The sequence below is a fragment of the Orcinus orca genome, chromosome 21 (assembly GCF_937001465.1).
Source record: "Orcinus orca chromosome 21, mOrcOrc1.1, whole genome shotgun sequence".
In the NCBI taxonomy this organism is placed as follows: Eukaryota; Metazoa; Chordata; class Mammalia; order Artiodactyla; family Delphinidae; genus Orcinus; species Orcinus orca.
The window spans coordinates 11,435,773-11,462,281 of NC_064579.1; the positions used below are offsets into that span (position 1 = coordinate 11,435,773).

The following is a 26,509-nucleotide window of genomic DNA, read 5'->3' on the forward strand; positions in this document are numbered from 1 at the left end:
CATTACAGGGCTAAATCATGTCCAGAATAAAGGCTACCGTAGATATGCCCTAAAAAAAGCTTAAAAATAAGCCTCAAAATGTTAAGTCTGATCTTCAGGTAACTTAACTGCCTGACAGAGCAAAGCTCCTTTCCTTCAAGGAAGACAATAAAATCTAACATTCAACAAGGTAAAATCACAGCATCCAATCAAAAACTGTCAGCTATGAAAAAAAAACTGGAAAACATGACTCATAAGCAGGATAAAAATCATTTAACAGAAAAAATAACTAGTATAGTGGAATTAACAGAAGAGGATATTAAAACAGCTATTATAAACATGCTGAACATGTTCAAAGATTTAAAAGAAAACATGAATATGATAAGAGCCAAAATAGAAGATATTTTTTAAAAGAAACAAATGGAACTTCTAGAGATGAAAAATACAACAAAATTTAAAATTCACAGGATGGGATAACAGCAGAACAGACACTACAGAATAAAAAAATAAATAAGTGAACTTGCATACAGAGCCAAAGAAACTATTCAAACTGAAGCACAGAGAGAAAAAAGAATGAAAGAAGAAAGTTTAAACACTGAAAGAGCCTCGTGACCAACAACACAGTATCAAGCAATCTAACCTATCTGCATTGAGAGTGGCAAAAGAGGAGAATAACAGGATGTGAGAAAAAACACATTTGAAGAAATTATTCAAATATGATGAAACTATAAACCCACAGATCCAAAAAGCTCACTGAACCCCCAAGCAAGATAAACACAAACCACACTACACAAAGGCACATCATAATCTAATTGCTGAAAACCTGGAATAGCAAAAATCTTTAAAGTAACCAAAGGAGGTGAAAATAAAAAAACTTGCCTGCCTTCCATAAAACATACAATTCATCAGAACTACACTCTTCAAAACACGCTTATTGCCCTCAGACAGGACATACTATAGCATTGTCAAAGGTAAGATGGTAGAGTTAATACATAATCATAAATAACAGATTTTACCTTCTCTGTGAGACAATTTAGTTCTATTTAATGAGTCCCAAATGTAGCCAGATAACTATAGTGGGAGTGAGGACACCTGAATGCTATTTCTAGAATACATTTACCAGGAGACCATTAATAAATAGCTTAATTTACCTCTGCTTCTTCTATGGCAATGTATAACAGTTTAAAAAAAAAAAAAAGGACAGGTATAGTAACTTCAAAGATCTGAATGAATTCCCTGTTTCTCCTTGTAAAATGCTTCAAGAGCCTTAGACTGCATTATTGCAGAGTACTAATTTAATTAGACAACTTAAAAAATACTAAGTCATTTTTAATGTTCTTTTTAAGCATCATTTGCTATAATTGTTGCTAACTAAATGCAACAGAGACAATCACAATCACTATTCAGTATTACTATGTTGGTATTTTCAATGAAATAGAAAGGGGCGTTTTAGAGGTTGAATAATTTTTGCATGTTTTTCCTAAACTGGTGTGTTCTATATATAACATCTTAAGTACTGAAAAGTTAAAAAATTAGCTAGACTAATAGAAAGGCTTATGAATGAACAAACAGGTACATTACAAATTTAATTCAGTGATTTTAAGTTTTTATTTAAAAAGCAGAATTAGAACTTATCAGTGATATTTTACATGTATAAGTAATTATGTACTGAACACACCTCAACTATAAAACTCAATACACATACAAATATTACCATAATAGTTATATTCTAAGGGTCCAAATTAAACTGAAAGTAGGAAATTTAAATCTTTACCTAATATCTTCTGATAGGAAAGAACAATCATTAGCTTCATAACTGTACACAATGGATCCACTGAATTCTAAGAAGGGGAGATCATCTTCCAAAACACTCTTCTGAATAGATGCCTTGAGTTAAACAAAATTCCGAAAAGGCACAAATAAAATTCACATTAAATAATAAATGTTCACTGAAATAATAAAGTTCACTGAAGCATTCAAATTATAGTCCTAAGTTTTATCAACTAATGCTTTATAGATTAATGAAGTCATACGGACAATTTAACAAAGATAAAGCTACCCACTGTAAAATTATTTTTCTAACAAATTTATTTGCAAACTTCTAATCCTATTTTCATAAAAGCATTTATTTTATTACATTTTTTCTTCAATTATATTAGTATTCTACATGCAATACTGTTGCCATAAAATGCTGAAGACTGGTTGATGGAGCTTAAATCTATGAAGACTTAAAACTCACTTAACCATAAAAATTCACCAAAATAAATGCTGTCTAAATTATTATATGAATTGGAACAAACTGGCAAGGTCAACAATGTAAACTAGATAAAAAGGGAAAGTATAGAGTAAGAATTCTCATTTTTGTAAACCCAGTTAAAATTTAATCCCATTCATCCATTCAATGACTAGATTCTGGTTCATTCACACAACAGCAACTCTAAATGTAAACAATGGCTTGAAGTTTACAAGTTAGGATTGACTCATTTTACAGTCAAATGCACATTAAATTTTCCATCTGAAAGAATAATCAATGAACGGCATACCTTTCTTTCTTCTACAGAATATGTCTTCTGCGTAGACATCCATTCAGGAAGTTTCCGCTGCTGTGTTGTTTCCAATGTTTGTTCATTCATCTTTAAAAGGTTCTAGTTGCAAAATCCAAAAAACAAGTACTTTGTGAATAAATACAGTCTTCGTAAGAAAACTCAGAGACAGACCTACCAATATGATTGAAGATCCAAATATACATGTTTAAATTAAGTTACGGCATCTAGGCCCAAATATAGGTTATAAGAGCTGGAATCGCAAAAGGAAAAGAAACATACAACATGCCACCTCTAATGACCATACATTTAGTATTTCCTCTTTTCAAAATAAGTGAGCCAGTTTAATTGAGTTCTAAGGTTCTAGCAGTTTCAAAATTTTATTATTCTCTGACTTTGATCCTTTTAAAAAATAATCTTTATCTTATTTACAATGAGAATATCTGGGTGTATAAACTGCTATAAATTTTTGACAACTTTAATTTTCTTATCATCTTTCCTAAGATTTAAGTAAACTCATCAAACTGTTAAACTGTTCACAAGTCTACCTGAAGAGAATTTTGAGACAGATAAGCTTTTCTATATTAAGGGGTTTTAATTATACTCTTGGCCTAACAAGTGAACCAGTCTCCCTAAGAATAAGAGTTTCGTTGAGAATATTTTTTAAAAATCTGTTACGAGCTTTGAGGGCTCTACTCAATATAAACCACACTTCAAGAATGGTTGTAGAAAATACAATTAATAGGAAAACCATGACATACTCTTTCTTTTAAAGATAAAACAGATCCATATCCTCATGTGACTTAATACACTAAACTGAAGTGGCCTTAGGTTCTTAATAAAATTCTTCAAACCCCAACCTTAGTTCCTGTTATCTCAAATTTCTAGTAAAGGCATGAAATGCCCAAGGTCGCGAGGCCCCTCCACAAGACCACCAGAGTCGAGAGTCAAAGCCAAACGGCAAGGGTCATTTATTGCAGGTTCGAACCTGGACCTCCGCGCACTCGGGGGCTTTCCAGGGGTGGGGAGTACTGATTGGTTGATTTTTGAACAAAGACACTAGTCGCCGTCTGATTGGTTGGACGGTTGCAGGTTGACTTTTGAACAAAGACACTAGTCGCCGTCTGATTGGTTGGACGGTTGCAGGTTGACTTTTGAACAAAGACACTAGTCGCCGTCTGATTGGTTGGACGGTTGCAGGGGGGGTGGTCAGCAAGCGTAATTACAGAAGTGAGAGCGGCTAGTTAAGTTTCGGTTTCCTGAAGTTTCGTTTCTCAATTGGAAATACTTAAGACGGGGCCATGGTCACAAAAAGAAATAGTGCAAACAGGCAGACTGATGCAACCCTAGCAGTCCTGCGGCCTCCACCAGCCCAACGGCAGGGCGGCGGGAGGCTGTGCGCCCAACTTCAGGCGGCGCTCCCAAATGTGGCAAGCCCAGCGCCGCGCCCTGGAATGGCCCTTTTTCGGCCCTTCTCCTCCGGGAGGAACAGAAAAGAAACTCCAGGAAAGGCACAAATTGAATGCAGGGCGTCAACTCAGTCCTATTCCCACCAAAGTAGAACATAGCCCCCTCAGGCACAGCAGTTTTTAGTATACACCTGAAGATTCTTATGATGAAACAATGTCAATATGAAATAATCAAAGCAACTATTTATGATTATGGGATAGCCTGTTATCCCTACTGATATTTAGCAATACAAATTCTGAAAAAATTAAACAATATCCAGCAAGTATCCATTTAAGTGCTCATTTTCCCAAGCATAAACCCCCAAAACTGAGAACACTAATAATGTATGAAAGAAAATTTTTAAAGATTACTTTGGCAAACAAATTTTCCATACAGAACAAACTCCATCATTCTTATGCACTGGGAAGGAAAGGATTAACAGCAGGAAAGGGGAACTCACTGGCCCCACTGGGGAAGAAGGAATGAAAGACCTCAACCACCAAATGTGCTAATGACCTCAAACTGGATGGTAGCCTTGTAAATCTATCAGTGGTATACACTAGCAGAAAAATACCAGAGTATCTATCCAGAAAATGTTAGCCAGATATAACTAACCTATCTAGGCTGCTCATCATAAATAAGCCTGGAATTCTGGCTTTATTAATTATGTCTGGAAAATGGGGGGTAGTCAGTATAGACTTAAAAAAATGCAAAACATGTGACAGAAATCTCAAGGTATTTGGGGGACCCTGAAAAGGGAGGAATTCACCTAGATCTGTTAAGCGAAATCTGTGGTAAGCCATTGTCATGACTTCCCTAGCCCTGAGAGGTCTTTTAAAAGTTCAGTTTGAGACTCCTTATAAAAGTTTCATCAAAGCAAAACAGCCTATATGATCAATTATAGTTATATTAATCATCAAGCCAAGTTTATTGAGGCCAGACTTATTTTGCAAACAAATTGGTCTTAATTTGGTTATATTTGGAAGAAATGAGGATAAATTTAGAGAGAAAAAAGATTATGTTTCAATGAATATTAAATCCCAGAAATCCCAGTTTTGTTAATGGAGGTCTGTATTTACTAAGACTCACTTCCTAGATAGTTCCTTGCTATTAGGTTATATTAATGCAAAGTTTAATTAAATTATTAAAAGGACACTCTGAGTTTGTTTTTGAAGCTTATCTCAGTAATCTTTTAGATGAAGATCAGATGCCCCACGACCTGCAACCAGGGGATTACGCATACTGGAAAAGACATAATGTAAAGGACTATCTCCAACCTAGACAGAAGGACTCTTATCAGGGACTCTTAACTAGCTCATGCATACTGAAACTGAAGAGAACTGATTCGGATTAATTTGCACTTACAAAGGGTCCCTACACTGGACTGGCCTATAGAGATTATGGCTGAACTCAAAATCACCTTAAAACAATGCTCAGAGGAGAAACTACACTCACACTAGGATGAGAGGAAGAAGACATCAGAAGTAGACAGCTAGCCCAAGATCCTGGACCCGGCTTGTATGATCCTTTATAACATTTTCTTGACTTCTTGGACCTTTGCATATGAATCAAATGTCTTCCTATCATGGGCATGATCCTATCCTAATTTTAAAAATCAATCCAGGGGCTTCCCTGGTGGCGCAGTGGTTAAGAAACCACCTGCCAACGCAGGGACACGGGTTCAAGCCCCGGTCCGGGAAGATCCCACGTGCCGCAGAGCAACTAAGCCCGTGGGCCACAACTACTGAGCCTGTGCACTAGAGCCTGCGAGCCGCAGCTACTGAGCCTGCGCTCTAGAGCCCGTGTGGCACAACTACTGAAGCCCGTGCGCCTAGAGCTAGTGCTCCGCATCGAGAGAAGCCACCGCAATGAGAAGCCACCCCCCACCCCCGCGCACCGCAACTAGAGAAAGCCCGCGCGCTGCAATGAAGACCCAACGCAACCAAAAATAAACTAATTAATTAATTTAAAAAAAATTCTTACGGGGCTTCCCTGGTGGCACAGTGGTTGAGAATCTGACTGCTAATACAGGGGACACGGGTTCGAGCCCTGGTCTGGGAGGATCCCACGGGCCGCGGAGCAACTAGGCCTGTGAGCCACAACTACTGAGCCTGCGCATCTGGAGCCTGTGCTCCGCGACAAGAGAGGCCGCCATAGTGAGAGGCCCGCGCACCACGATGAAGAGTGGCCCCCGCTTGCCGCAACTAGAGAAAGCCCTCGCACAGAAACGAAGACCGAACACAGCAAAAATTAATTAATTAATTAATAAAAAAAAATTCTTACTTATGACTTTAATAATACTGCTATGTTATTTGTATTTTGCCTGTTTTACAAGATTGTTGTTTCTTGCATTACCAAATGTGTGACTGAGCCTCCAACAAAAATACATAGTTTTATATGAATCAATAATTGTAATAGTGCAACTCTAGATATGTGAAGATGGATGCAACAAGGCGGAATTTTTTTCTGGACCGTAACAGACTAGAAGGACAGGTGGTCCTTTGACTATTGTTAATAAGACCTAGTCCAGTAATAGCACACTGAGTGGACTATCAGCGAAATTTTCGCCAGAACTAGGAATCAGCCTTCCTAGCACCACAGGACGAAATGGTCATGAAATGCCTCCCAAATCATGGTCCAATTTATGACCATGAGGGGGCCCTGTCAATTACAATTGGCCCTTGCCATTGGCACTTGCCAACTACCTCTACAAGGATTAAACCATGTGCTGCTGCAACTGCTGACTTTCAACACCCCCTGAAAGGACTTCAGCGTGGAGAGCAGGAATGAGGCCCTCTGCGCTCTGGGAAAAACTGGCAGAACAGGTCTTCAGAGAGTTCAATATTTTCAGGAGACAATTTTATGAGCCCAACTCCTGTATCTCCTCATATCTGGAAAAGCACTAAAATCCTTCATGGTGACAACTGCTCCTCGTGGCTACCAAAAACCTTGTGCAAAAAATATGTGCTTGATTGCCTGTACTTCCCCTTCACCAAAATCACATATATACTGACCTTCCCCCTTAGCTCTTTGGAGCAGTTTCTCAGTTATCTGAAATGCTGTCTCCCAGGCTATAGTCCTCATTTTGCCCCAAATAAAACTTAACTCACAACTCTCACGTTGTACATATTTTTTAAGTCAACATCAGTAAGCTGTGTAATTTAGAAAACATAAAACGGAGGAGTTTCAAAATGAAAACTTCCTTTGCGCAGTTTTTTTTTGCACACATTGCTCAAAACTATTCTGTTAATCCAAAACCATAACATGTACTAATGCAGGAGAAAAGGACATTTTTGGAATCTGTGTGTGAGTTTGGGGTTCCTCCAAAAAAAAAAAAGAAAGAATATTCCATCTGCACTTGGTGCTCTTTGCGTCATTAGCAAAGTTTGGCATTGGGGAAGATCTATGATTCAGTGAACCAGAACTGACAACACAAATGTTAGTGCTACCACCTGCATTATATGTAATAAGATAAAATATATAAACTATATATGCTTTATTCATTGTAAGGCATTTTACAAATGTTAGTGGTTATTAATAAGCTTATATTTTGCCACAAATCCAAAACCCTTGACAGGACAGTCAAAAGTTGATCCCAAGGTATGTGTATGTGTATGTGTATATAGACACACACACACAGGAAAGGAGAGTCTATTCTTAACCTTAAAATACATTTTTATTAAACTGGAAAACAAGCTTTTGCTAAATGCAGAGTAGATCATTTGCAAAACTGCCAGAAAATTGAGTTTTCTGAAAATAATAAACAATTCTATAATAACAACTCTAAAATCTTGGAATTCTGTAAGTAATTCATTCATACTGCCAAAACAGAAATAAACTTCAATAACTCTTCCCTGCAGCCACCTATAACGCTAAAATTATTTTAATTTAAAATGTCTTAATTTTTAGATGTAAATACCTTTTTGCATACAAAATTCTGTCTAGATGCCTCCAGGCAAAGAATTTGAAAGTAAAATTGCTTACAAACTTAACATTTGTGTCAAATTTACTTCGATCTTGGGACAGATAAAAAGCATACAGAAAAGTATAGTTGTAGAATAATTTGCAGTAGGGAAATTCTTCAGCATACATGAGGATTTTTTTAAGCTTTTTCTTTTTTTTACGATTTTTTTTTTTGATGTGGACCATTTTAAAGTCTTATTGAATTTCTTACAATATTGCTTCTGTTTTATGTTTTGGTTTTTTTGGCCCCGAGGCATGTGGGATCTTAGCTCCCCAACCAGGGATCAAACCTGCACCCCCTGCATTGGAAGGCGAAGTCTTAACCACTGGACCACCAGGGAAGTCCCTACATGAGGATTTTAATCATTGATCAGATAAAGGTTATTCTTGGGAGGGATCCAAGTCACTGAATAATAGAATTTTTAAATTATGTATTTAGTTGTTACGTTGTTGAGTATGAACAACGTTGACACATCTTTTTCTAAAATCAAGTCTTATCATTTCATAATGCTTCACTTTGAGTCATTAAAGGATAATAAGCTCCTCTTTGAAATAAATAATATATTTTTATTTGTATGGGTTTGGACTTCCCTGGAATAATCTCATGTATCTATCCACCACTACCTGCTACTTTTCAACTTCTATCACTTTTTTAAAGGCTGGCTTTAAATAACATACACCTGGGATTTTTGTTGTGGTTTATTTTTCTGGTTTTGGTTTTGAACAGCCCAATTTGAACACATCTGTCTTTCAATAAGGAGATTCATCTCATTCACAGTTAGTGTAAGAACTTGAGTTTTCAGGACTTCCCTGGTGGCGCAGTGGTTGGGAATCCGCCTGCCAATGCAGGGGACACGGGTTCGAGCCCTGGTCCGGGAGGATCCCACGTACCATGGAGGAACTGGGCCCGTGCGCCACAACTGCTGAGCCTGTGCTCTGGAGCCCACGAGCCACAACTACTGAGCCTGTACGCCACAACTACTGAAGCACGCGTGCCTGGAGCCCGTGCTCCGCAACAAGAGAAGCCGCTGCAGTGGGAGGCCCGCGCACCGCAACGAAGAGTAGCCCCCACTCGCCGCAACTAGAGAAAAGCCCGTGTGCAGCAACGAAGACCCAATGCAGCCAAAAATAAATAAAATAAAAAATAATAATAATAAAAAAAAAAGAACTTGAGTTTTCCCTTTCATTTACTTTGATTAATATTTACCTTCCTTTCTTCAGTTTCCTCTTATTCTTTGTCCACTTTTTCCAACTGTGTGAAATTACCATTGATACTCTTTTTATCATTGCCAGTGTTAAAATTTCACTTTTTTTCCATCCTATTACTCTACTATCTCAGCAAAATAGTAAAACTATATCCCTTCCCCACCAAGACCTGACGTTTGCACTGTCCCTCTACCCACCAAGGCAAACTCTTAGAATGTTTTGACTTCCCCACCCTTCTAACTACTGTTTTTTTGCTGATACGGTTTTGGCTACAGACTGTTAGTTTTCTAGTATTGCTCTTCTTTTTCAAGAATCCTTACTATTTTCTAAACATTTATGTTACCAATTTCATCATCCATTTTAATATGTTTATATAAATTTAAATATACATGTAAATGTATATATTGCTTACTATAGTTTCCTCCTCCCTTAATCTTATCAATCTTTTTTTTGTTTTTTCTGTTTTTTTTTTTTTGCAATACGCTGGGCCTCTCCCTGTTGTGGCCTCTCCCGTTGTGGAGCACAGGCTCCAGACGCGCAGGCTCAGCGGCCATGGCTCACGGACCCAGCCGCTCCGCGGCATGTGGGATCTTCCCACCAGGGCACGAACCCGTGTCCCCTACATCAGCAGGTGGACTCTCAACCACTGCGCCACCAGGGAAGCCCCAATCTTGTCAATCTTGAATCTCCGTTCTGATTCAATTGTTTGTTCAGAGGTTTTTGTCAATTATTTTCCTCAAGTAGAATATGTAGGTGATTAAGCACTGATCCCCTGCATATGTGAAAATCTATTTTTCAAACAGGTAAGAGAATGACGTGTTGGCTGAACATAACAGTCTCTCAGCAGTTTGTAGATGTTCTCTTACAGTGTTCTGCCTTTTAATGTCACAAGTAAGAAGTCCATTGTTTTTCTGATGCTTTCTTCAATTGTGAGTAATATTTTTCCCATCTGGGAGCATTAAAGATGTTTAAGGATTTTCATATTTTTAAGAGCCTAAGTGTACACTCTTTACTCTCCTTGGAATCAGTGAGTCCTTGGAAAAGACTGCTTTCCAAGTCTTTACTTAAGATAAGAAAATTTTCCCCTTGTTATAGGCTGAATTGTATCTCTCCCCAGTACAAGATAGGTTGGAGTCCTAATCTTTGGAGATAGAGTCATTACAGAGGTAACAAAATCTCAATGAAGTCATTAGGGTCGTCCCTAATCCAAAATGAGCGGTGTCTTTATAAAAAGGAGAAATTTGAACACAAGAGACAAGACATGCGTAGATGGAGAATGATGTGAAGAAACACGTGGAAAAGAGTCATCTACAAGCCACGAAGGCAGGCCAGAAACAGGCCCTTCCCTCACAGCCCTCGGAAAAAAAACTACTGCCAACAATCTGATTTCGGACTTCTAGCCTCCACAACTGTAGAACAATAAATTTCTGTTGAGTCTTCTAGTTTGTGGTACTTAATTATGGCAGCTGTAGCAAACTAATATACCCCTGTTACTAGTTTAGTTATTAATTGCCATAATCTATTCCTTTTTTCCTTCTACAGCATTTATTCACATTCCAGTGAATTTCTTGCCCGAATTCCTTCTGCTGGTGTCTATTTTTTCCTACCTGATGACGTCCTCCTTAATTTTGTTCTGTATTTCAAAGAGACTTCTTCCACTTGATTTCCAAGATGCTAATTTCATTCTCAACATTCTCAACTTCATTTCATAGTCCTTTTTCAATTTGCCTCCTGAATTTTTATAATGTTGAGATCTCAATTGTTAGTTTCAGAAAGTCTCTTTGTACTCTAGTTGAGTCTCCCTAAATGTGCTTATAATTTCTTTCTTTCGTAAAAGTTATAGTCTAACTATTTCAAAGATCTGTGTCAATGGGAGCTTCCTATTTTGGATGTTCTGTTGGTCTTCTTTCCCCTGATGCTGGATTCCTTGGGTGGATTGCTATTTTACTTTACACGTATAACTCTATTTACCATCAGCAGCCTCAGCTCTTAGGGTCCCTCAGGAAGCTGCAAACTGAGGGCAAAGAGACTGTAAGTCTTCCACTGAAGCACTAGGAGGCAATATCTCTATTCACAGGTCCCCCAAGTTGTAATCTCAAGGTCTAGCCCACCAACACACTGAGCCCATCAGTATAACTCCTCTGGAAGTCCTCTAAGACAGGAAAGATCAAGTAGGCTTCCTAAGACCAATGAGTTGTTCAGTGCATTCAACAAATACCGATTTAATTTTCAACCATATTTGTTCTACCACAGTAATTCTATTGAGTATTTTATTTAGGAAATAACGTTTTAGTTCCTTTCTTACCCTCCAATTTTCCTTTTCCACCGTTTTCAGTTCTTTGATTAATATATTTCCTATTGAATCCATTGATAATACTTACAGGGACTTTAAGTTCTTTTTTGTGTAGAAATTCTTTTTTATCAAGGTTGTCAACTATTCAGCTTAGTAAGCTTGATATCTGTTGATTTTACTCAAATACATGATGACTCTCAATTGCCTGCTTCATTTAAAAATGAAGTTTTACATGGAAGTTGACAACATTTTCAAGTTCATGGCACATTCAGAAAACGAAAGTATTTTTATGGCATGCTGGGAAGGGGTTTTGGGAGTGTGAATATGAAATTTTGGGAAAATTTTATCTTCTTTATAAAATTAAATTTTTCAAACTTTTTAAAAACAAACTTGAGGGCTTCCCTGGTGGCGCAGTGGCTGAGAGTCCGCCTGCCGATGCAGGGGACACGGGTTCGTGCCCCAGTCCGGGAAGATCCCACATGCCGCGGAGCGGCTAGGCCCGTGAGCCATGGCCGCTGAGCCTGCGCGTCCGAAGCCTGTGCTCCGCAACGGGAGAGGCCACAACAGTGAGAGGCCCGCGTACTGGAAAAAAAAAAAAAAAAACCTTGAAATCATTTAGATGGAATAACTTTTTTTTTTTTTTTTGGCTGCATTGGGTCTTCGTTGCTGCTCATGGGCTTTCTCTAGTTGCAGCGCGCGGGGGCTACTCTTCGTTGCGGTGCTCGGGCTTCTCATTGCAGCGGCTTCTCTTGTTGCGGAGCACGGGCTCTAGGCGCACAGGCTTCAGTAGTTGTGGCTTGTGGCTCTAGAGCGCAGCCTCAGTAGTTGCAGCACACAGGCTTAGTTGCTCCGCAGCATGTGGGATCTTTCCGGACCAGGGCTCGAACCCATATCCCCTGCATTAGCAGGCGGATTGTTAACCACTGCACCACCGGGGAAGTCCTAGATGAAATAACTTTTGTATGTTATGCTTTATGCTTAAAATGGTTGCGCACAATTCCTGATTAAGACCTTTTAACAACACATTCTTAATATTCTTGTAGAGCAACCATCACGAAGAAGCTTTGTTAGCACAAGTGGTAGCAAATGGTAAAAGAGGAGGCTTTGCTCCAATATACTAAAGACTCCTTTTTCACTGTTAACCAGCATTCCAACAATTCGATCCTTTAAACTGCACTTCAAGGATGCTGAAAGTCTTTAAATCTAATGCTTCTCCTTTTCTTCTACTGAGAAATACGTTAATTTCTTCTGATGATGTAAATAAGCTTCAAAAATCAATGTTTTTATATCAAGTATTTCAATATAATGCTAAAAAGCTGTCTCAGGTACACACTGGCTTTGCTCTAAAAATATTATTAATCCTTCTTTAGGATTCAAATAACACCAATTAAACAATCACTTCTAAAATTATTTTAACTTCACTCTGGCAAAGCTGAATTTTTACTCTGGATCCATAAATTTTGTCAGTATATGTGAATATATTAATATTTTCCACATGATCACTGCACTTTTTTTTTTGCGGTATGTGGGCCTCTCACTGTTGTGGCCTCTCCCGTTGCGGAGCACCCGCTCCGGAGGTGCAGGCTCCATGGCCATGGCTCACCAGCCCAGCCGCTCCGCGGCATGTGTGATCCTCCCGGACCAGGGCACGAACCCGTGTACCCTGCATCGGCAGGCGGACTCTCAACCACTGCGCCGCCAGGGAAACCCAATCACTGACTGCACTTTTGATTAAGTTAATTCAAGTGCTCAAAATGTCAGTTAAGGATACCATTTTTTGAAGCCAATTATTATACTTCAACAAATCTGCAAAGTAAGAGTCATTCACATAGAATAATTTGAAATTTTCCCTTTAGCTTATAAATCTTCCTTTGGACTGTCAACACACTTCAGTAATGAAATAGCTAATCAGATTTCTTCACCTAAAGCTGAAAAGAAGGTACTGTAGCAGCTTGGATTTCATTAGATTCACCATTTTTATGACATCATTTAATGTAGAATTCAGAACTACAGGCAAATTTTAATATACAAGAGCTTCTCTGTGAGTAAGGCAACATATTACTTAGAATATCAGGTTTTTTACCTTGAAACTTAACATAAAGCCTTCATACCTTCCTGTTATTACCAGTCCCAAATTTCCACTGTTTCCATAATATCTCATATGTTTCAAAATATTCATTTTTCACTTCATTTTTCATCCCCGGTTGGTTTTGGAACTTCTTTACCAAGCAAATAATGTCCTTCCAGGCATTTTTCAAGGATTCTATACAGCCTTCTAACTGAGGTCCATTGCCAATATTTATGAATTCATAACTGTGATGAACACTTTTTTCATTAATCTTCTGGATTAATGTTGTCTTTGTGTCCTTGACAAATCTCCAACATACCTTCTAATAGAATAATTGAAAAATGGCAACTCTTCCACTTCCTTTCCCCACTGGTCCAAACATAGTGTTCCGCATAGGCAGGGGGAACAAAAGCAGATTTAGCAAACTAGTGAGGTAATCTGAGCTTTATTCATTGTGCAATCCTGTAACTAGCTTCTTGAGCTCAATCTGATTATTTCCTTTATCAATCTCTTAAATTCGTTCTTATTTTTTGCTCAAAGACGCTTTCAAAAGTTCAGATCTTTTGTTTAGTAAAAAAGATGTTTTATGAAAAGGTACCAGAGAATTTGTTTGACATCCCTACCTCATTTGATTTAGGCTGAAAGTGAAGAATTATGGGAACACCAGCTTCCCTAGTGGCACAGTGGTTGGGAGTCCACCTGCCGATGCAGGGGACGTGGGTTCGTGCCCTGGTCTGGGAGGATCCCGCATGCCGTGGAGCGGCTGGGCCCGTGAGCCATGGCCACTGGGCCTGCACGTCCGGAGCCTGTGCTCCACAACGGGAGAGGCCGCGGCAGTGAGAGGCCCGCATACCACAAAAAAAAGAATTATGGGAACACCAAATCCAATTCTGAAATAATCCTTTACTGCCTAATTATTGATTAAATACTTAACTGTTATGTTCAACTCATGCATCGGATGATTTTCCAGCTTTAATCACAATCTTAGACATCACAGTGGGAAAGCAGGTATCTACAGAAATTAAATCTATTTGAATATAAAGTACTTAAAATACTACAGGTCTTTAATTCCTTGGGAAAAGTTTTTTGTCAATTGTTTAGCCTGTCTGTATCATGAATATTTCTAAACAAATCCTATCCAAAACACATTTTTTTAATTAAGGAGACTAAACAAAAACCAAGTGTACTGAAATAACTTATTTTCATTTAATTTAATAATCAAAAATTTTAAAGTACACAAAATATACTTCAGGGTAATCAAATATATTTTTAAATGAGTTTCTGAAGTTACAAAGCCTTATATTTCCTTATTGAATCAAATGAGTTGCATGTGTTCAATTAATCATTTTTAGACATAAACACTAGTTCTTTAAATTCTAAAAACAAACATTATGAAATTCTACCAAAATCAGGGTTTGCCATATTATCACATCAAAAGCCCATAATAAATAATTAAAAATTAAATAATAAGAAAATTAATAAAATTAATTGTAATCTATTAGAGAACACTAAATATCATACAATATTAGCTAATAATCCTGCTCTTTTCTATGCTAGTAGTAAAATAATGAAAATTAAGACAAATAAAATTTAAAGAACGCCCATAACTTTCCCAATGATTAAGTAACACACACGTAGCCAATTAAAGTGATTAATAGATAGGAAATTATTTAACAGGAAAGTCAGAAGGAAGTACTACATGATACATCCACGACACAACTCTTTTTGACCATGTTTACTATGCATAACCGTACATGTTATTGAACTCAAGTAGCTAACAAAAGGATCTACATAAAGAATGTTCAGGACTTCCCTGGTTGCACAGTGTTTAAGAATCCACCTGCCAATGCAGGCGACACAGGTTTGATCCCTGGTCCAGGAAGATCCCACATGCCGCGGAGCAACTAAGCCCGTGCGCCACAACTACTGAGCCCGCGCACCTAGAGCCAGTGCTCCGCAACAAGGGAAGCCATGGCAATGAGAAGTCCACACACCACAACAAAGAGTAGCCCCCGCTCGCCACAACTAGAGAAAGCCCAAGCGCCACAACAAAGACCCAATGCAGCCAAAAATAAATAAATGTATTTTTTTTAAAAAAAGTGTTCAAATATAATTTCACCTAGTATAAATCTTTGAATGTTTGCCTTATAAAGTGATTTTATGCTTGAAAATTATAAAAAATATGCAACCATCAAAATCTTGCATTACCTATAACCCATCATCACTATGCTGCAGCACAAATTGGAAGGCACTAACTTTGCTCCAGTTAACTCTTGCCAACAGTCAGTATGGATCCAGTGTTGCCAGACCTTCCAATTTTTCAAAAGAACTGGATGTTACTATGCAATCTTCCATCTGATATCAATTTCCAAGACCCAGTTTCCTGCAGGGCTCTTAATTCTAACCTCTGCTGTAGACAGATCAATACTAGCAGCTGATGTGAGTATCCCTAGAAATTTTAAGAGTCAATACCCCTTCATAAATCATCCTTTGAGTGAAATACTTGGGTACATTTTTGTAGGTGCACTACTGAATGAGTGGTTGAGAAAGAGTAGGAATATGCCAACAAATGGATTTTCCTTCAAGAGGCCCACAGGAAACAGGGTGGTAGTCTGGGGCATCTACTTAATTAGTGGAGTAGGAAGTGAATTATCCTAAGACTGGAGCACATCTCCTTTTTCTCCCCACTTCTGAGTCTACTGTGTCAACTCATACTGGCCTGGAGCATTACTCCACTCTATGGCCTCCGCAATGATGCTAGGAATGCTCACACAGCAAATCATTTACCTTCCCATCTGTAGAATTTTGAGTAAAAACTATGAACCCAGGGCTTCCCTGGTGGCGCAGTGGTTGAGAATCTGCCTGCCAATGCAAGGAACACGGGTTCGAGCCCTGGTCTGGGAAGATCCCACATGCCACGGAGCAACTAGGCCTGTGAGCCACAACTACTGAGCCTGCGCTCCGCAACAAGAGAGGCCACGATAGTGAGAGGCCCACGCACCGCGATGAAGAGTGGCCCCTGCTTGCCGCAACTAGAGAAAGTCCTCTCACAGAAATGAAGACCCAACACAGCCAAAAATAATAAATTAATTAATTAATTAAAAAAAAAAAAACTATGAACCCAGAGTGGGGCACTGGCCCGGTTCTTCCAGTCCATCAACTATCAGCATCAATCAAATGCTTTAACAGTCAAGTTATTAAAAGGACTAGTTTGATGGTCTAGTGTGAAAATTAGTATGTCTAAACAGAACCTAGGGTAAATGGAAGATAAGCCATCTTCATGAAGGCAGGCCAAGGGAGTTTCTTCACACAATACCAAAATATCCCTTCAAAATACTTCTCTAGTTTTCACACCATTTTACCTATAGTTACATTTTTAAGAATTAAGCTTACAAAAATAACCGGCATTCCCCAGAAAGATTTATATACAAGGATAGTCATCCTTGTTATACACAATATTTAGAATACATATATTATATATATAATATAGTGCAATATATAATATTTATAATAATAAAAGTTGAAATCAGACTATACATCCAACAATGGAAAAATGGTTAAATAATAAATAATGGTACATCCATAAAACAGAGCATTTCGCAGTCATTAAAAAAGATGTTCTTATAATTTATCAAGTGAAAAAAGCAAGTTAGACTCTAATTTCAGAAAATAAAGATGTATGTGTATTTGTCTATATGTATATATTAACATATTATATATATACACACACAAAAAAACACATTTTTCTTTTAAGATTTTTTTGATGTGGACTATTTTTAAAATCTTTATTGAATTTGTTACAATATTGCTTCTTTTTATGTTTTGGTTTTTTGGCCGCAAGGCATGTGGGATCTTAGCTCCCCGACCAGGGATCGAACCCGCACAACACTGCATTGGAAGGTGAAGTCTCAACCACAGGACCACCAGGGAAGTCCCCACAAACACATTTTTAAAGGTCTTTGGCAATGTATACCAAAATATAAGTGGTTATCCCACAAATGCAGATAGCTTTTAATTCTCTTCTTTATGCTTTTCTATATGTTCGAAATTTTCTATAAGAACACGTGCTACCTTTTTGCAATCGGGGGAAACGTATGCTAATAAAAGTGGGAAAGATTTTTTTTGTTTGTTTAATGAACAATCAAGGTTACATTTTTTTATACTATAGAACAAGAGTCAGCAAACTTTTCCTCTAAAAGATCAGATAGTAAATATTCCAGGCAGACTGTTGCTGTCACCAACTATTCAAGTTTGCCACTATAGAACAAAAGCTATAAACAATACTTAAGAAATAGGCATGGTTATGTTCTAATAAAACTTTATTTATACACAGTAAAACCTGGATTTACACAAATTTCATGAAATACTGTTCTTTTTATTTTTTTTTCAGCCACTTAAAAACGTAGAAACCATTAGGCTCATATTCAGTACAAGCAGCAAGTAAGATGTGACCTACTAGCCAGTTTGCCAACTGCTGCTATAGAACACAGACAAAATGCTCTAAGACTAGAAAATATCCAATGCTGCTGTGATTAACAACCCACTATAGCTATTTTTTTTAAATCACAATACATTCATAAAATACCTAATAAGAATGCAACTTCTTGGGGCTTCCCTGGTGGCGCAGTGGTTGAGAGTCCGCCTGCCGATGCAGGGGACACGGGTTCGTGCCCCGGTCCGGGAGGATCACACATGCCACAGAGCGGCTGGGCCGGTGAGCCATGGCCATGGAGCCTGTGCGTCCGGAGCCTGTGCTCCGCAACGGGAGAGGCCACAACAGTGAGAGGCCCGCGTACCGCAAAAAAAAAAAAAAAAAATGCAACTTCTTGGAAAAGAAAAGCTTTTTGATAAATCAGTTGCAAAATGAACCTCATTATAGTTGAATGAGTGAGCTTACTATAGGGTTAGTAATATTAGCCAATTAAATGTTAAGAGATTATCTGCCAAAATTACAAATTATGTTTTTGGTTTTTTTTTTTTGCGGTACGCGGGCCCCTCACTGTTGTGGCCTCTCCCGTTGAGGAACACAGGCTCTGGACACGCAGGCTCAGCAGCCATGGCTCACGGGCCCAGCCGCTCCGCGGCACATGGGATCTTCCCAGACCGGGGCACGAACCCATGTCCCCTGCATCAGCAGGAGGACTTTCAACCACTGCACCACCAGGGAAGCCCACAAATTATGTTTTGAAAGAAGTCATCTTAGGTGATTTTATTTGACAGCAATTAGATAGTAGGATAAGCTATCCACTCAAGCCACTTCTAGTTCATGTCAACAGAAATCACACCAATAAGATTTAAGATTTAAATTAGTAACAGATTTAGAAAATTTAAGACCAATCACAGTTCCAAATTAGCTAAGAAGGGATAACTTTTTCACCACCTAGCTTTTAAACCATACTATACACTTCTCTCTGGCAGAGTAGAAATTCATCTCAAAAGCACATTTTTCCCTTAGAATGGTGTCATCTTCTAGAGAACGGACAGACTTCACACCAGTCTCAAGAGAAAGTTGGGTTTCAGTGGATTAGCTCAGAGATTTCTTTGTTCCTAAAACCTCTAAAAGTAAGGAAATTAATGCCTACTGTTACCACAGTAACTGACTTGCCTAATTGCTTGAGGGCTAATAAAGAATCCCAACCTTTTTGAAATGCATCCCCCAAAAGACAAAAAAACACTACACTGTTAAGTTAAATGGCACATACAGATAACCATTTCAAGTCCAGGAAAAAATTATCAGTAAGTATTTCAATGCCTCACTCTGAGAGACAATTATATTGTTTAATGTGGACAAATTTTCAGTTACTACCTAAAATGGTTCAATTCTGTTTTGTTCAAAATATATGAAGGCTAACCTGATGAAATACACTGTTTTATAAACCTGATTATTTAATCAAAAATGCAAGAATTTTAGAATTATTCTAAAATTTTCTAACAAAATGTCACAAAAGAGAAGTCACGGTAAACAAGCTAAAATTTCAATTTCTCACTTTGGGCATTGATGCAAATTTTACAAATATCCATTGAGTTTCACAAAGCTTCTCTAAGGAACAAAGCTGTATCACCATCACTACGCACAAAGGAAAACTAATAACAAAGGCTAGCTGATTTTGCAAAGGTCAGCAGAGTGCTCTAGCATTAAAAATTATACTATGAAGAAGCAGGGAAGTACAATGGAAAGAAATCTACACTTGGAGTCAGAAAACCTAGGCTCCAATGTTGCGCTGTATCAAGAAAAATTATCCAAAAGTTATAAGTAAGACAAAAAGAAGGCAATATGTCCTTTCAGTGTCACAGGAGCACAAGCCCACCCAATGATTATTTCATATGGAATATACATTTATTTAACTCATTATTTACTATTGATTAAAAACTCAGACTCTATGAAGTTACATGTTAACTTGTAAAATTTTATCTAGTAAAAATGCAACTGAATTCTGTCCAGCAGAAAAGATAATCTCAAAGCCTATGGTTTTTACTGCCCTGTAGGACAGCCCTGTACCTAAGCTAGCAATTGTTTCAAAGTTCTTTCTCCAATGTCTTTATGTGATGGTAAATTTACTGTATCAACTTGACTGCGCTAAGGGTTACCAGCCCAGAGCTGGTAAAACAGTTATTTCTGGGTGTGTCTGGGAGGGTATTTCCAGAGATTAGCATTAGAATAGGTAAACAGAGTAAAGAAGACTGCCCTCACCAATGGTGGGCATCATCCAATCTGGTGTGAACCTCAATAGAACAAAAAGGCAGAGGAAGGGGAAATTTGCTCTTTGCTTGGGCTGAGATGTCCATTTTCTCCTGCCCTTGCACATCAGCACTCCTGGTTCTCAGGCCTCTGGACTCTAAGCAGGTCTGACACCATTGGCTCCTCTGGTTCTCAGGCCCTCAAATTTGGTCTAGAATGACACCACTGGCTTTCCTGGGCCTCCAGCTCGCTGATAGCAGATTGTGGAAATTCTAAGCCTCCACAATCGCATGAGGCAGTCCCTCACAGTAAATATCTTTCTCTATATCTATATATATATCCTATTGGTTCTATTTTTCTGGAGAACCCTATTACCTATATAATCTTTGCTCCACTTTGAACCAATTTGATCTCCTGTTGGTTCCCTCATTATTGAATTAAACAAATGTGATGTGCTCATTGTATATTTGTATGAGAATTGGTCTTTAGTTTTTTTAGAAAAATATGCTGTGACACTTGGCCACTTAGTATCCACGTGATCTTGCACAAGGCACTACTTTTCTAAATTTTCATTTCTTCATCTGTAAAATGGGATTAAATTGCCATTATATTACTTGCCTTATTATAGTACATTATTATTATATATTACTTGCCCTACTGACCACGGGGTTGATGTCAAGATAAACAGTGATAAACCTGATGTGACATCTCTTAAACTGCAGCTATACATGAGTTGGCATACTGATAGGAGTAGTGACAGATCTTTTACTGCTATTATACCTCACTCTCTTTAGTATACTGAGAAGGATCAAGAACCTATGGGTACAGAAAGAGATATCAAATCCATACAAATTAGACTAAGTATATAAATTTATCAAAAGTTAATTAAACACTGAAGTGCTTCATAGGCAGAATGTTCTTTTAAATGATAAATCCAAATAGAGAAAAGAAAATGGATTCATTTATCCAAAAAGATTTCATTCTTACGCATCAGATCTGATCCAAGGAGTACTAAATTTCAACATGCATCTATTTTATTTCTCTGTATATTACACAAATTATATTTAGGAGGTTTCCAACTACAATCCAAGTTACAACAGTAATATACATACACTCATCTAACTTTTTATGTGTGTAGATGAGAATATAGAAAAAAAATAAATTTTAAAAACTGATAAGTTATAAGATTGGATTAGTAAGTGTTTTCAAATAACCTAACAAAAAGCTTATAAGACTAAAGCAGCTTAAATGATTCAGCAATTCACTTTGGTTATCAATGTCCTAAATTTGGTTAGACACTTCGGGTTTCACCTATACAATTACGTTATTTTTACTAAAAGAGGCAGTTTCCAGTCAAAAAGTCTTTCAAATGTTAACAATGCAACAAACTTTAAAAATTCTGGGTTTGAGTTCTTTTATTATATTACATAGTTTCTGAAAATGTAACCTTGCCCTATTATTTTATCTATACTTAACCAATATACTAGCAACTACTTTATATATATATATACATATACTATATGGACACATATACATGCACATATACACATGCATGTATAATCTGTAATTTATTGTAGAAGATATAATTTATAAGGTATTCTCTTGTATTGTTTTTGAGAATTCCTTTCTACTTTTCAATGCACTAATAGGAATAGGAGGGGGCAGAGTAAAAAAATTAGGACCAAAGAATCCACGACAAAACCCTCATTAAATTCCCTAATTAAAGAGGATTTAATTAATCTATTGCTCAATTTTGGCTAATCTTAATTTCGCTCCAAATAACCCAAGCAAGCAAACAAGAAAAGCTAAATAAAACCACCATTAGCATTTGGTCCAGCTACAGTAAATCACGGCAATTTTAAAAGTAGTGGGATATTTTTTTTTTTGAGAGACTTATTTCTTTATAGGCATCTACCAAATTTTCATAACTGTCAAGTATCATGTAATATATAATTTATAATAACAAAATATAAATTAAAATTTTTATTAATAGTCAACTGAAATAAAATACAAATAGAAACAATACAAATAGAAACAAATAAATACAATAAAATGCTATTAAAATGCTAGCAACAGGGAAAAATATAAAAGCCTCTCTCTATGCTGTGTCATTGTGAGAAGCCGCACTGCCCATAAACCAGGAACATGACTTTACCTGAACTGAATCTATGGCACAGTGAAGTGCTTTATAACTGAATTTCACTATCCAACTGAATAATTCATTATTTTTAATGAATTTTCTCTGTTCTGTAAGTAGCAATAGCCAGTCAGCTAAAATCAACCACTATAAACTGGGAAACTGCAGAGGAAGTTTTCAAGTAAGTCAATTTAAAACTTGCTTAGGCTGTCTATTTTTCCTTTTTATTTTTTACTCTTACTTCATATGGCCTGAGATGAAATTTTATAGGACTCATTATCAAGAGGACATTGACAGTTGCCTACCCAGCATCCATTCCACCCTGTACCCTTTGTACAGTACCATAAATTTAATTGAGATAATGACCAGTTACTCACAAAGCCAATGTGCTTCAAGACAGCGGCCCTTAGTACCAGCTCCCATGGAAAATCCAACTGATCTGAAAGTAATCCCATTCCCCTCGCCACAATGATGATTCAGAAACTCAGGCCTAAATTCAAGGCATTCCCTTGAATTGGGGGTAAGAATAAAACCTATGATCTAATTCAGGCCAATGAGATACAAGAGAAGGTGTTTAGGGGGTTTCTGAGAATAACACGTCTTGCACTTGTAAGAAAGTACCAGAAGAGATGCCCTATATTTGAGAATGGGAAGCCTGGGCCTTCTACAGCCAGTTTGCCATTATGATGGAAGCCAGCTTGAGGACGAAGCCAACACACAGAAGACAGCAAAGATGAGAAACGGAGCTATAGTAGATGGACTAAACCAGTCTTAAAGTCAGCCCTACCTCAGCCTTCAAGTTTCATTTTAATAATAAATTTCCTTATTTGTTAAGCCTGTTTGAATCAAGTTTTCTGTGCTTGCGTTCTAATACACAAATATAATTGAAAATAAAAGTATGTGGCCAATTCTTTTCTTTCTTTAACCCCTTATCTTAAAAAAAATAAATTATAACAATAAAAAACTAGCCACACAAAGGATACAATATCAAAAGTTTCATAACTTCATAGAGTTTCAAATCTTTTTAAATCAAAATAAGAATAAAATAACCTTAAATAGCAATGTAACAGAAAATTATAACTGTTGGGGAAGCTAGTAAAGTAGTCTTGTTCAGGCTTCAGAGGCGGCACTAGGCTTCTCTCTCACCAGGCAACAACCCTAAAAACTGGCTAAGTGCCAAACTGCTGAGCTACATACAGGCCAGCAGGGGTGACACCAGCATACCTTGTAAATCATTAGATAAGACAGGGAGTAAATCTGGGGGCTTGAACCTTGAGGGCCTGGCCAGCCCCCGGGGATTAGAGAACATTCCAAGACTTTCAAGTTAAGACCAAGACATTTATGACAATACCAGGGCTGCAAATTTGCACGCAGGCTGATTATTATCAGTGCTTATAGTGGGACTCCTTCGTGTAGCAAACTGAAGTCTCACCCGTGGGGTGGACGCACTGCCTGGAGCCTTTTCACAATTGGGACTCCAGATTGCTGTACCAGGGACTTCCCAGCGCTGCTTGAATATGGATGTAGGTGCTTCCCCAATTCGGTGACATATAAACCTCTGTCTTTACTATTCTTTCTTAATTAGTTATACTATTCTTTTCTTAATTAATATACTGTATTCTCGTGTTAATTCAATAAACTCTTTAAATTTTTGCTTAACTTAGTGCAGAGTGGTTATTTTGCCAGCGAATCCTACGAACCTTGAAACCAAAAGTAAGGTTTTCGGCAAAACAATAACTTAAATAAATGGGAGTGATATTTAACTTTAGGATGCAAAGCTCTGTATTGAGCAGAAATTCAGCATTGTCAGGTAGAAAGAAAAATGCAGTATTTTACAATAAGACCAATTTAAGTGTGGGAGGAACAGCAAAAGATAAAAATAGACACAGAGTGAAAAAGAAACTGGAAAATTAATATACAATTCTGAAAGCAACCATAAGTTTACCCAACGCAAATCTTTCATAAGAACTTCAAATTAGCCTCTTCAGACAGGGCAAGTTTACGTGAAATGAGTAAAAGGAAAAATCAGCAATTTTGTGATTGTACACCTCCCAGAAGGCAAAAGTTATCTTCCAGTCCAATTATCTTACCACCACACTCCAGTGCCTTCATTTCATGAATGAACAGCAAAAGCAGATCAGGTTCCTACTGCCAGGCATGGAAACATTCATTATTCAACAGCAGACTTCCCTGACACTGATGATCTATCACATGGATAGGGTCCACTGTGAAATACGGTGACATATGTTCAAACATTGCTCATCTGTCCTAGTCACTTTTACTAACCCGGTGTTCTAGCCCAATAATGATTGATGGGTATTCCTTTTGACTTTGCCATATAGTTCTAATGGTTCTATAAAGAAATACCATGGGCCTGTGCATTATCATTTTCAAAAAAAAAAAAAAAAAGATCAGGTGCCAATAGGTGATGTCTCATGCTACACATCAAAATTTCCAGAAGCAACAAACCTTTGATATTTTTTCCAACGGCTCCTATTATTCCTACCATACACTAGGAAGATCCCACATCTCTACCTTCTCAGCCTCAGAGAGACCTAGAGAGAGGGTGAATCTCTGCCCTGCCCTGAAGAGCTAGCCTATCAGACTACAGGTGGAAGATCATAAAATGCAGGGACAAGAACACTGGACTCAGAAAGAAGCAAAGCCTTAAAGAAGGGAAGGGAGGGAAGGTCACTGGTTCCAATTATTTTAGGGAGAATGTGAAACTATTCTAATTGCTTATTTCCCAATGAAGAAATTATTCAAAAACCATCCTCTTTCTTAATCCTCCCACATATAAGGCATTTATCAAAAAAGAAAATCACCTTTAAAAGAGGCTGACTGCTCTGCCGTGAGGGAGGACACAAACTGATAAACCTCTATGATCCCCAAGGACAGTACTGCAGAATAATGATGGTGTTGATGATAACAATAAAAATGGTGATAATGATAAATTAAAAAATAAAAGAGGCTGACTGCTATGACTAACCAGCTTTAACATGAGGTAAGCTTAACTCTTATCAAAGAGCTAAAGCCTCCAAAATACTTTTCCCCCAGTATCACTTTGAGGTGATTTGATTTTATCAAATTTTATCAATTGGACTACAAGGTTCAAATACTCCTGAGATGACCAGATTCAAGATAAGCATATACAAATTAAGGTACTTTTCTATATGTGAGCAAGAATCAGGTGAAAAATGTAATTTATATCTAAATTCAAGAACAGCAAAAATGACAATCTACTGAGGAATAAACCTAATATAAAATGCATGAGACCCATTTTAAAGACAACTAAAGAAGTTTACTAAGACATCAAAAAAGGGCTAGAGAAGACACACTGAGTTTCTGGATAGTCAGTCTCAAAACTTTAAATGTATTAATTAAATCAATACACTCAAGAATCAATACCAAGAAAAGACGTCGGCAGGATTTTTCATCGAACCACAAGTTTAAAGTTCACTAAGAAAAGAAATAGGTCAAGAGCAGTAAATATTTTTTTGGAAAATAAGAACAATAAGGAAAAGCTCACTCTATTAAACATAAGCAGTACACAAAAGCAGTAATTAAAATAGTGTGGAGTTGGTATAAAAATAGATACAAATCAATGGAATAAAACATACCACGTTCAGAAACAGAGCCATGTAAATATAGAAATTTGACATATGCTAAAGGAGGCACTTCTAATCTTTAAGAAAGAACAAAGTACTCAATAAACGAGGTCAACAAAACTGTCTAAAATTCTGGTATACCATTATCAGCAAAAATTCAAAAGATTAATCACATACAACATTTGCAAGAGAACAGAAACTGGCCTCATAATTTTCAAAGACATTTTGTAGAACTTATCAACACTTTATATTTCCATACTCTTCACCACATGCACATATAAACACAAAGATGTATGCAAAGGATGTTCATTTTATCAGTCTGTAATAGCAAACATACTAAAAGCAATCAGTAGGGTAAATTAATAGTTAGATAATCAATGACATATCCATATATGGCATAATAAGCATTCAGTAAAAGAATAAAACAGAACTATATGTATTAAGATGACAAGTTCTGTAACATAGGTGCCAAGTGAAACAGGAAAAACTAAGTGTCAGTAGTAGTTACCATTTAAATTTGAAAATACAAAATGATAATACGTGTATTATGTAAATGCAAAGAACAATCCAGGAGGATAAGTATC

General features: G+C 37.4%; 1 protein-coding gene across 5 annotated transcripts in view; it reads right to left on the reverse strand.

The window, feature by feature from the left end:
- Positions 1 to 26,509, reverse strand: part of WRN (WRN RecQ like helicase) — a 137,425-nt gene that overhangs the window by 102,663 nt on the left and 8,253 nt on the right. For all 5 annotated transcript variants that reach the window (XM_049704224.1, XM_049704223.1, XM_049704222.1 and 2 more), the window contains exons 2-3: positions 2,523 to 2,624; positions 1,754 to 1,866 (exon numbers count right to left, since the gene is read on the reverse strand). In XM_049704224.1, coding sequence (XP_049560181.1) covers positions 1,754 to 1,866; positions 2,523 to 2,612 — 203 coding nt within the window. In that variant the 5' untranslated portion in view covers positions 2,613 to 2,624. The remainder of the gene's footprint in view (positions 1 to 1,753; positions 1,867 to 2,522; positions 2,625 to 26,509) is intronic.